The 13,234-nt window shown below is 34.2% G+C and overlaps 2 protein-coding genes across 9 annotated transcripts in view; one reads left to right on the forward strand and one right to left on the reverse strand.

The window, feature by feature from the left end:
- The window catches only part of LOC105259560 (teneurin-m), a 708,083-nt gene that overhangs the window by 165,705 nt on the left and 529,144 nt on the right, over positions 1 to 13,234 (reverse strand). The window lies entirely within an intron of this gene.
- On the forward strand, positions 4,929 to 6,151 carry LOC105259558. The gene is made up of 2 exons (XM_011271551.3): positions 4,929 to 5,067; positions 5,673 to 6,151. The coding sequence occupies exons 1-2, from the start codon at positions 4,994 to 4,996 to the stop codon at positions 6,004 to 6,006; spliced, it is 408 nt and encodes a 135-aa protein (XP_011269853.3). The 5' UTR covers positions 4,929 to 4,993; the 3' UTR covers positions 6,007 to 6,151.

Raw genomic sequence — 13,234 nt, forward strand, 5'->3', positions numbered from 1 at the left:
TGCAGAGAGAAACACGACGCGGCGATAACTCTGCTCCACATAGCCAACTTGGAGATAGCGGCGAAGTATATTTATACACGCTGTTGTAAAATTCTTATAAGCGCGCGGATAGAAGCCGATTGGATCTCACGATTCATCTGACGTCACGACGTATATATCCTATCTGTACTCACCTAGCGCTCCCCGGCAGGGTATTCATATTTAACTTCCGACATTGTTAATTTCCTCTGCGAAACGATCCACATGCGTCGGTTCGCATGGATCGTATAGGAAAAAGAAGTTACGTTACATATGGGATTCGTGCCTCCGCGAGAGCTAGAAATAACGCGAGTCAATCTCCCCGACAAATCAATCTATTAATCTGAAGGAATCTGAAGGAATCTGAGGAAATCTTAGTGTCAAATCTTAGCCTGCGGACCGATTTGACAATAATTCCATCCCGCGCGACCTAAAAATTTGTCCAACCACCGCGCACTCTCATTTCCTCTCATCAAACACGCTCGAGCGCACCCTCAACCCCGCGCTGCTTCGCCATCTTCGCGTCATTGCAGGGGCGACGTTACGTCACGTTACGGCTTTTTGAAACTAAGCGGAAAGGGCGCGATCGATGAATTTCGTAACGGCAAATTTCCGCGGCTAAAACCCGACGTCGCGAATGTGGGGGTTTACTCGGAAGGGGCATCGGAGAAGAGAAGAGCGGGGGGAGGGGGAGAGAAGAGCGCCGATGGGTGGCGGGCCAGGGGCGAAGGGAGTGGACCTGTGGGGGAGTAGGTGGCTCGTGAGTGAGGACAAAATCAATAGCGCCGACGGGGTACATAGCGCCGCGCAGGAAGCGCGCCGTATAGAAAAGGGACAAATGTAAATAAATTTAAATCAGAGCGGCGGCACACACACACGCACACAGATATACGGTACCCGTGCGTACACACGCGCGTCACACACGTACGTTATATATACGTACACGGTTCTGCGTGAGATAGGGAAACGGAGGTGGTCGGTACCCCCGTCGCCGCCGCCGTTGCCGCCGCTAAACCCACCAAGCGGATTACCCGGTAGCGAGAGCCATAGGAAATTCGCTTTAATCAGCAAAGAGTTGAAAATCTCGCCGCCCCCCTGCCCTCGACGTTCCCCTAGCCCCAAGTCTCTCTCCCCCGCTCTCTCCGTTCTTTCCATCCTCCCCCGACATACCGTGAAATATCGCGACGACGACGACGACGACGACGACGACGACGACGACGACGACGAGAGACAATCGCGAACCTCGGCGAAAATCGGCGCGCGCTGCCTCCGCCTCGTTAATGCGCGGAGATCCGCATCCGCCGGATCTGGTTTCTTTTGATCAATCTTCCTACCAGACCCCACCGCGCACCCGCTACCGTGTCGTACGGATTCAAAGTCCCGGCTTGTGTCTCCCGATTATCGGGAGAGTCTGCGTCAGGATTGGGGCTGGTTCGTTCGCCGGCGTCAATTTTGATCATTAATCGGGTCCTTCGTCGCTTTCATTAATTCTCGATAATTAGAGCTTCAATTTATTGCAACTTCCCCGAGTCTTATTTTAATATATGAAAATGCTTCATAAATTATACTCTTGTGTATAAATTATTTCGAGAAAAAAGGGAAAATTCTCGTAGTAAAATATTTTGTAATATTAACAGCAGAGCCACGCGATACACGGCTATTGAAAATTACAATTTCAGAAAAATATCCACTATCGCGAGGGCATGATAATTCTGAATGGCATTCTACATTCGAGTAAATAAATATTCCTGCATCCTCGGCGTGTGTCTATAGTTAATTATATTTAACTTTCGCGCTGCGTCATATGTTGTAACGTTTAAATTTTCACGTGAATCTCATGTCTCTTATTTCAATCGAAGCCGACGCTGTTGATCCTTGAATGAGTAAATATTACACGGATAACGAATAACACAGGGAGAGAGTAAAAATGCAGTCCGCGTCAAAGAACCGAGGATCGTACGTGCTAGATGAATTTTGTGTTTTAAACCAGTTTCACTCGATATTCCACATCCCCTATATACGGGCCCCGCTGTAACTTTATCGCGATATGTACTATTATTGTATTCTGTTGTCACCTCTTGCAGTTTTATCGAACTAAATTATTGCGTTGTTTTCCGCGGCCGTTTTCGAGTTTTGATTCTTAACCCGCGAGATAATCAAACTATAAATTTCATAATTGAGCTTTAACAATGCGCATATTTATATGTTCAAAATAAACATTTGATGTAAATTTAACGTACGGTGAAATGAAATTAGATTGTGCTAGAGAAATAGAAAAAATAGAAAAAAAAGAAAGAGAGAGGGGGGGGGAGAAAGAGAGAGAGAGAGAGAGAGAGACCGGAAGTGGAGGGAGAATAAAAGGAGAAATCTTTCTCCGATATCAACAAAAACAATTAAACAATACCGAAATATTAAACAGACAAAGGGGATAAAAAAATTTCATTGCTGTTAATGTACTTAAATGTCTCCATCGAAAATAAAATTGACGTCTTTTGGCATTTTTTGTAACAAATAATCAATTCTGAAATAAACGAAAGGAATGCTTTAAAATGAACACCCTGCATATATATATATATATATATATATATATATATATATAAATCCATCATTTAATGTTATTTATATATCTAAAAAGATTATGTTACATGAATCTATCACTATAAATTTTATAGGAGCAATTTTTCGCATATGTATGATATTGATGAAAAATGTGTATATTTATATTACCTTCATATATATTACACTTTTACATCTTCAAATATATATTAACATATATATACAATAATCGTATTATATAGAAAATTCATACAAATAAGATAACACTGTTATATAAATGTGCCATATTTAATTTATAATATTCGTAAATATTTAACTGCGAATCTCGCTTACAGTTATAAGCAAGTATATATATCGAATAATGAAAAGTAATAAAATGATTGACAATGGTAGACAATTTTAGGATTAAGATTGTGTATCAATAGTTACATTTTTATAGTACGCCTTTCGTGATCTCTTTCTTATAGCAGTTTAAACCTAATTTAAATAACTCATATGATTAACGGGAGAATTTTAATGTTTTGATGTACAATTATATCTTGCGTTTTTAATGTGACATAAATCAATTTTATAAAATAAGAATCGAAACTCGTTTATTTAAGTATATAATTTCTTAAATATGTATTAGATATGATTTCAAGCGAATAAAATTTTTATATATCTATATTTTTATATATCTGTCGTTTAATATTACTTATATATCTAAGAAGATTAATATGGATCTATTACGGTAGATTTTTTGCAATAATTTGGATTTGTTGAAACAATCTGTCCCATGTATATTGATCAAGATATATATATATATATATATATATATATATATATATAACATTTTTATTTATTCAAATGTATATTAAAGTATGCAATTATATGTACTAAAAATAATTCAAATGTAGTCAATTAAATATAGGAAGTTACGTACACTCTAGTTACGTACATTCGTCTTTGAAATAATTTCTCTTTTTTATTTAATAACATAAATGATTTCTGACATAAATCGAATATCATGGTAAGAAACAAAATATAATTAAAATATTTGAAATTGCACATTGATAATGTGATATTTATAATAGAATTTATATATTTAGGCGATTATTTTAGACCAGATATATATTGCACTTGTATTTGGCACGTGTTATACATAGTGAACTCAAACTTGTTCAGCTAATGTTTTATTTAGATACAATAATACAAAAATGTATCATTTATTTATAAACCGAATATAACGTCCTCTTCCCAATAATATCTAAAATAAAAAAAATATAGAAACGAACATGTAAGTAATCGGGCAAAAATTATTTCATCCGAATAATAATTAAAGTTAAATATTTGAGTTGTTACGAATATTTTAATTAAAAATTCTAATAAAATAACAATTTTTAGATATTAATAATAAAGAAATGATTAAAGATAAATTGTTAAATTGAGAATGTACTATTGAATTAAAAATATAATATCAAATCGTAAAAAATTTAATACCAGCTTACTATAGTCTTATTGTTTTAATTGTAATTTAAACGCAGATTAAAAATTCAAGTTGAAAATTTAATAACAGCTTCACATATTCAGTAACAGATATATAAATTTAAAGACAAATTTTAAAGATATATTACATAGGGTATTTAACGTGATTACAATTTTTAACGGCTTTAATTCCACGTCATAAATAAAAATATCAATGCCTTTTATGAGAATTCCTTCCCTGTATTATAAAATAATGTTAAACGAGTCAGACAAATACGTTAGGCAAATTTAGACAGTCAATATTTATATTTATACAAACAATCTTACCCCGACCTTTCCCCCTTCTGTATTCTTCATACACTCTTGCTTGAAATAATTCTTATTTTGTGCTTAAGTAACGCACGATCGGTGATACATAACGGACATCATGTGTCAGTGGAAATGGAATTATTTTACGTTAGAAAGTCTATCTAAAGTAGAGTGTAGTCTTTGTAACAAAGTTTATAAGCCTAGACTATGCATAACAGAACATCTAACAAACCATATAAATGAAAATAAAGAAAAGGATCCAGAGCACAAGAAAACTTATCTGGAATACAAGTCTAGCCGAGATAGAACGAGGGTGGAAAGAAAAGAATTTAAGTGGGATTCGATTTATAAAATAACATCTTCAAATTTAATTCTCAAACCAAATGTACAATGCAGTTATTGTAAAGTTGATATACCTACGCCACGTGATGGTACACCATTCCTACGTGCTCCGGAAGGCCTCAGCGAACATTTAAAAAATGATCATAACATTGAATTCCAAAACTGGAAAGCATTTAGACGCTGGATACGTGAAAAAGCTACTACAGACTATGGCTACAACATACACTATCAACGAGAAAACGAGGTGATTAAAGTACACAGATGTGAGGCATGTCAAACTGATATTAAAGCCAAGAACGCTATCATGTTCGTAAAGCATTTGATCGACAAACATCATCAAAAAATTAAGCACTTTCCTCCGGATATAATACCAAAAGAGTAAGCAAAAATTGAATATTATTAATTTAATTCTTTTGAATAATTTATATACTTTTACAATAGAAAAAATGTATACCATGGATAAAATGTATACCATGGATAAAATGTATACCATGGATTAATTTAATTCTTTTGAATAATTTATATACTTTTACAATAGAAAAAATGTATACCATGGATAAAATTATAAAATTCAGATATATATATATATATATATAGTATATGTTTCGAACAAATATTTTGTATATTCGGGTTAAATTAATTTATTGTTAAATTATTAATTACAATATCATACATAAATTTAAAATTTATTAACTTATTTATATATTATTATAGTATTATTATAGTCAATAATTTCTGACACTATGTGTAAATATAAATTGTGAGTTAATATAAACATTTTTTAAATAATTGGGCAAGAATTTTTGTATTTGGATGTGGAATTTTTGAGAATATCAAATGTCCAAATTTTTTCGATGATATTTTGATAATAGTATTATTTTAAAAAATATTAGTTTAAAGACTTCATAATACTGTGCACATAATTGAAGCTATATTTTATAATAATGATTAATACAGTAATTTTTATTTTATGTTTTATATAGATTACTACTTGATTTTGATCCTGACGATAAATTCGAAGACATTCCAGCATGCATTGAGAATCCTGTCGATAAATCCGATGACGTTCCAACAGGCACTAAGGACCCAGCAAATTACAGTTGGGAAGTCATCAACATATCATCAACTAGCATCATTACTCAACCACTTTGTGATCCTAGTCATTCAGGTCAGTCAGGAAGCAGCCAGCCTAGTCAGTCAAGTCAGTCTAGCCAGTCAGGAGGCACCTCAAAAGAATCTTCAAGTAAACGTAAAAGAGACAGCTCTCGTCAGACAAAAGAACATCCAAGTAAACGCAAAAAAGATAGTTCCACTTAGGCAGAAGAACTTTCAAGTCAATACAGAAAATCCAGTTTTAAGGACAATTCGAACGGTGATAGAGATAATTAGTGATACCGCTATGTCAAGCAACATTATTTCAATAGTTCGACCTCTAGTTCCGAATCATATAATATTTAAATAAAAATACAGACAAAAACTTTCTTATCGATGTGATTGCAGATCATTTTAATGAAAACAAAAAAAATTCTTAAATTCAGTCAAAAGAACTTAAAAATCTTGAAGAAGATATTAGAGGATGATAATTAATAATATCGCATGTATTAGTTATTAGCATTTAACTTTCAATTCTGATTTTGATTAGATTATTGGCTTTGCTTTCATAAATTTGACGATTCGTAAAAGGTTACCTGAAAAAATAAGTGAGAAGTAATACGTTTATGATAAGTTATTGTATTAATTTTCGTTGTAACATTAATGGAGGCTTGAGGTTGGCTTAACTTTTCGGCCGATTTTACTTATTGCCATCCCTATTTCTTTTATTTCATTGCACATAGATTGCTTGCGAAACGTAAGACGCTCGCGAGAGTTCACAACGGTAAAAGTGAAGTAAATTAAAGTTTAATTGCTCTATACATTTACAGAGTTTGTAGAGTTATTATAATTATTATTATTATTATAAAGTTAAAAATAACACTAAAATGAAACACAATTATTATTCGTATATACACATACAATTAATATATTTTGCATTCTGTTTCTAGTGTTCTAAGTTTTATAATAATCAATATTATAATTATAATTGTAATAACTTTAGAAAGAATGAAAAGTGAGAGCGAAAAATGTATGTACTGAATGATTTGCAACTATAATTATTCCTCGAAAGTCTTACGTTTTCGCGAGAAGCTATGAAAACAAAAGGAATGAAGATAACAGTAGACAAAATTGACAGAAAAGTACAAACCAGCCGCATGCCTGCATTAATGTAACACAAATTTGTAATTATATCCATTGTTTTACGAAATATATCTTCTTCTTTCAATCAACTTCACTTATCAAATATCGACAAAAAATTTAAGTGACATATTGTATGACATGAACTATTATTGATTCTGTAAAAATAATTGTTTGTATTGCAACGTATTGCAAGGATAAATATTTAAACTGATTAGGGTTTCAAAACGATGCCTAAAAAATAAGTGAAAAAATTAATGCATTTATGATGAGTAATTATTGCATTAATATTTGTTGTAACATTAATAAGGCTTGCGATTAGCACTTTTTGCCCAATTTTACTTATTGTCGTCCCTACTTCTTTTTTTCATAGCATCTAGATTGTACGCGGAAGATAAGATGTTTAGATGTTTAGAACGATATTAATTATAAATCATATGGGGTTTTATTGCTCAATACGTTAATTATTATTGTTATGATTATTATTATTATTATTATCTTATAAGGTCAAAAGTAACACTAAAATGAAACACGAATTTTAATCGTATCTATACATACAATTAATATTTGTTTTAGTATTCTAATTTTATAATACTTATAACAATTATAATTATAATAACTTAAGAAAGAAATGTCCGCAGAATGATTTACAATTATAATCATTCATGAACTCGAGCATCTTACGATTCCGCGAGAAGTCTAGAGAAAACTATGAAATAAAAGGATTGACGACAGCAGTAGACAAAATCTGCTGAAAAGTGCAAACTAATCACGGATCTGCATTAATGTAACACAAATTTATTAATGTATACAAATTATATCGATTGTTTTACGAAATATATCTTCTTTTTTTATTAACTCCATTTATCAAATATCGAAGAATCAAAGTACACAAGTTCACAAAGAATTAAAGTAATATTACGTATTATATGACATGATTTATTATTGATTTTATAAAAATAATTTTTCAAACGTATTTTGTGGACAAATATTTAAACCGATGTTATTATATGTTTTCATATTCAATTTATTGGCTTGCATAATTGTAATGAAAGGAATGTAAAGTTGGTGTAATTTCATGAATAAAATTTCTACATAAACATAATTGTAATCTTTTTAATTTATAATTATTCCAATACACTTGAAACTTATTACAATATTCAATTAATTTATATTTATTGATTCGATGATTTTACGTTTTAACGGAATTAATTTTTGCTAATTCAACAATATCTTGCAGGAATTGGAGAACTGTTGTTTCTAATATTTATTATAACATTCATTTGTAATTATGTAATTCTTTTTGTAATCATTAATAGGTAAGATTATTAACTGTAAAGAGAGAGAATTGTATTTTCATATAACTGGAAGTATATAGGGCTTGGATCCTTTATGTTAGACTCTTATATTTCCTTTCATAACACATTCCTTGAATCGTTGTTGACGATATTAGTAGCGGGCGGAAAAAGAACATGATGCTTCGTTAATATCCTAATCTCATAGTGAAATTAATTCGTGTCCAGTTACGTTAGAATGGAGGAAACACTTCAATTTCTAACTAAATCGCATTACATTAAGTTAATTTTATTATATGAATACCACAAATACACTCGTATTATGTATGTACAACAATCTCTTTCTAAAATATTATATAACAATTTTTTTATTATTATATGTCTTTATTATTAAAAAAATTAATATATCGTACGAAAAATCTTCAATCGCTACAATATGCTCTATTATTTATTTATTTGTCTATAAAGAAATACAATTCTAAAATATTTGATAAAAAGTTTCAAAAGATAAATATGCGCGATCAAATTTTTCGTTACTATGTGACACTCGTCTCTCACTGTGATACATCTAGAATTTACATGTATGTATCTCACGGACTAGCCACGCGAACCGCGCGCTCATTGGTCGATCTCCTTTAATTAATATCGAAATTTTAATTTCATTATTTGCAAAATGATGTAGACTTTTTATTTCAACGAGATTTACTTGTATATTTTTAGTGGAATACTTTATGTATATTTTTAGCGGAATACTTTATGTCAGGTATCCTGTATATGCCTTTTTTCATTTCTAATATTCTTTTAAATGTCACTCATTTGTTTTACCTACGGCACAAATATTCAAGTGATAAATTTCTAATGAATTAAGTTATAGAGAATATGATATTCCGCGACGGATAAATTCGCAAATTGCGCACACTTGCGCAAACGATGTTCCATTTAAATTTCCGGCCACGAATTAAGAGTTAAACAGATAAAAGCGGATTGCGATGGAGATTTAGGAATGTTTTAATCCGCCGGAACTGCCTGCCTAGGATATGTGGAATTGAATATTTAAACGACATAGCGGTGCATATATACATATATAAAGGGTTAATCTGATTTCAAAAATATTTCACGATATTTCGGAGCTTACAGAACACTGAGAATCCTTATATTAAGCAACGCGAGTTTCGTATTTCTTAAGCGCATTCCCATTTCGAGATCGTCTTCTTTGCAATGTCTTCTTACTTTGCGAGCAAGGTCAATCGTCTAGTATCTTTTTACGGAAGCGACGAAAAAGAAATCTCATATCCTCGCTGTCGGATTTCGAGCCGATAATAGTTATGTTTAGGTATGAAATGGAGAAGAAAAAGAGTAGAAATGCCTTCGATGTAAATTTGCGCGCGATCGCACGAAAGATCGGGGGTGCCGAATGAAAATTTCGATATGAATGCGCGAAAATATCTGGATCGCGTTGCCGGTCGTCTTCTCCCGAAATTGACGGCTGAAGGACGTATAAAAATGGCGGTAGCTGGCCCGTTATTCGTGAGTCTGTAAGAACGCTCTGTCTCTCTCTCTTTTCCTTTTTTTTCCCTTCTTTTTTCTGCCCTTTTTTCCCTCCTTCCCTTTCCTCTAGTCTATGGCCTACGCCCGGCTTTCAACCCCCCTCGTGCCATTTTCCCGGCAACATAACGACTACTTGCTGACGTGATAATAAATTCCGCTCGTTCCTCTCGCGGCCTACCCTCTGACACCCTCTCCATATCCCCCTAACATTTTCCACTCCACACCCCGACCATCGTTTACTACCGCTTTCGCAGGTGTCTCTCCCTCGGTTCTATTTGCCCTCCGCTATTTCTCAATTAAATACTTTTCTAGGTCATCTAGGCTAGCATGTAACGCTGTAACTCGCTCCGCGACAATGTCTCCATTTCTTCGAGACTGTAACTCGGTGCTGCGAGCGATTCCTGTAATTCTCAACAATCTATAATGCGATAGTCGAGATCGCCGTTAACTCGCGACCCTTTATTCTAATTAAGAAACCAGTAAATCTCGCATGGGTTAATTTAGATTAGTTCAATTTGCGACTTTTGCGCGCGGTTGCGAACGCGGAGAACGTGGCAATTAACGTAAGATAGGTTTTTTGTATTTATAGCCCTCGAAAATCGAAGCAATCGAACCGGAATTCGGAGTCTCTGTTCACTGTAACCATCGCGGATGAAATACGCGACTCTCCACTTTGCATTTATATACATGGCGTTTATAAATAACCTTCGGTGGAGGAACTTCGGTTTGTGTGCAAAAGTCTCGATGTACCGGGCGGGCGCGAGCGATCGAGTTTTTCAACGAGGGTTCCATTGCGCCGTCGAGGGACGATTTTTCATCTGGCAAATTGCCGCGCGGAGCGTGGAACCGTGCAATTTACGCGCGCGTTTCGTATCGGTAGGCGCGCGGGTGCGCGCGCTCCTTTTAAAGGGCGAAGTACCAATATCGGATTTCCATTTTCCCGCGAGACCGCCAGACCGCCTGGCGTGCCCTTCGGTTTTTATTCACGAATACGCACGACGCGGCGGTGGTAGATATGAAAAAAAAAAGAAAGAAAAAAAAGGAGCACGAGAAAGGGTACAGACGGGTTCGAGGAGCAACCAACGGTGAGGCCACGGAAAGGCGATAGGCAGATAGAGAGGACGAGGTTAAGGACGAAAGGAACGGGAGAAAGAGGGAGCGAGAGGGAGTGAGAGGCAAAAGCTCCGAGGCATTAGAATACCTTATCCTCCACCCAGGGTGGTCGAATGCGGAAGAGTGAAAGGAGTCGCTGCTGGTAGAGGAGGGGGAGGGAGAGGGAGAGCGAACGGGAGATGGCGCAGCCCCAGGGATTGCACTACCGTAGGTCCTCTCCACGGTTTCACAACCCTCTTTTCACTCCGACGTAGCGCCGGGACATAGAGAGTCGTGAAAAAAAAAACACTAGAAAGAAAGGAGAAGATGAATAATCAAATACCCGTTTTGAGAGCGCACGTCGACGGGGCGAAAGTTTCATTCACCCACGGGGTTAATCAGACGTCTGGAGGAACACATTATAAATAATTGTTTCCGACTTGGCTCGAGCCGCGCAAAGTGTAAAGGCGCACGAGTATAAAAGGAATTCGCCGGAAATGTTTCGCGAAATCTTCCTACCAAGCGTGAAAGTCGAGAGGAAAGAGTACACAATTAAACGAAAATGTAATATCGAAGGGGACACGATGCCGGATGTCATTCGAAATGTTGTGTATACTGTTTGTAAATTTTCGAATCATTTATATTTTTCCCGCAAACGTCAATATATATTTTTTAAATGTCTGCAATTTAAAAGATCTTTAAGCTGTCTAATTTTTTCGTTGAAATTTCTATTTGACATTCTCGATATTTTAATTTCTACAAAATCCAATTACAACGGCCTGAGCAAAATTTGATTCTACGCCTTTTGTTCATGTCCGTTAATTTGATTAATTTGGTTAACTCTTGCGAAGAAAAATTTGATTAATAATTATGATCGATAATGCAATTATATAGTTCGTGACATGATTAGTATCAGCGCGCTCGTGTTAAACGTGCTGGAACGAATGCTAAAACGTACATTTATCTCTCTCGATAATCTGAATAATCGAGTTAATCAAATCTTTACGGGAAATGTCTAACTATTAATACAATCGCTACGTATAATGAGAATAACGTGTAATTAAAATATAATTAATTGTCATTCGTTCACTGCTTGATAGTGCAAAAAAAAATTATCACGCGTAATCGCTAAATGCGAGTTGAATATTCATCTCGGGGCGCTACAGATAGAGTGTAAAAAAATAATTCGTTCGCAGACTTAGGTTTTTTCGAGGATTCCTTCTCGCCATAATTCGTACAGAAAGTTCCTTCAGCCATAATTTTTACAGAGTCGTAAAAAAATTTCTCGATATTCGGGCGCAGAAATAAAATTTGCGCGTCATTAAAAATCAGGCAAAGACGACGTGAAAATCGCGAGCGAATGATAATTTTCCGATGTCAATAATTTTTGGTATAAGAACACAGATGAAGCGAAGGGATCTAATGCTTCTTCTTCTTACTTTATACGATATATAGAAAATTAAAAAATTGACGAATATATCTTTCAAAGAAATCATTCTTATCTATAGTTTATATATACAATTAATAAAAATTTAATTGAACTTTCAATATGGAAGCTTAATACAACTAAGAGGCACAAATAAATTTATAATATACGAGTAAATGCATCATAAATATTCTTATGCATTTATATACACATAAAGTAATTTCTTAGAAGGAAATTAAATTTTTCTTAGTATTTACGGGTAAAGGAGATTATTGGTTTCATGAATTTAAAATAGCAAGTTTTTTATGACCAGCTTTCGGAGGTTAAAGCTCGTTAGTTTCTACAATATACATATAGTCGTTTCTGATCATGAGTCCTGTATCTTATACGAACAAACAAAAAAGTAATGAGAACGAAAGAGTCTTAGTAAAAATTCAACGACGAGGTTATCGGACGTCTTCGTTGGAAAAAATGCATGATGTGAAAAAATGCATGATGCCGCGGAAGAAATAAATAACTACCGATTCCTCTTCTTCGAAATGTAATTTAGATAGTAGAAGATCGGGCAGACAACTACGTGGCGTTCATTTCACTCTGGTATTCGCGAGAACTCATTTCTGGAAGGAAACGATGGGAAAATAAGGGGCCATTATTTCCGCGAGATGGTTATTCAATGGCATTCAATTACGGCATAGATCTTATGTTTTACGTGCATATCATCATGCTTTGATGCCGGTCATGGACTTAACGAACTCGACATTTCGTGTTGGCGAACTTTGCACCATGTATATGATTTATAAGACAACAGTTTCTCTTTTTCTATAAAAATGTCGAAGACTAATGATTACAAATATAATCATTATTACAAAAATCGTATTTATAAATATATATATATATATAGAAGAAAATTATATTGTATTTGTTTACTATTTGAATTTTGCATAGATTAATT

This window comes from Camponotus floridanus, unplaced genomic scaffold, assembly GCF_003227725.1.
Source record: "Camponotus floridanus strain SB8 unplaced genomic scaffold, Cflo_v7.5 scaffold4, whole genome shotgun sequence".
In the NCBI taxonomy this organism is placed as follows: domain Eukaryota; kingdom Metazoa; phylum Arthropoda; class Insecta; order Hymenoptera; family Formicidae; genus Camponotus; species Camponotus floridanus.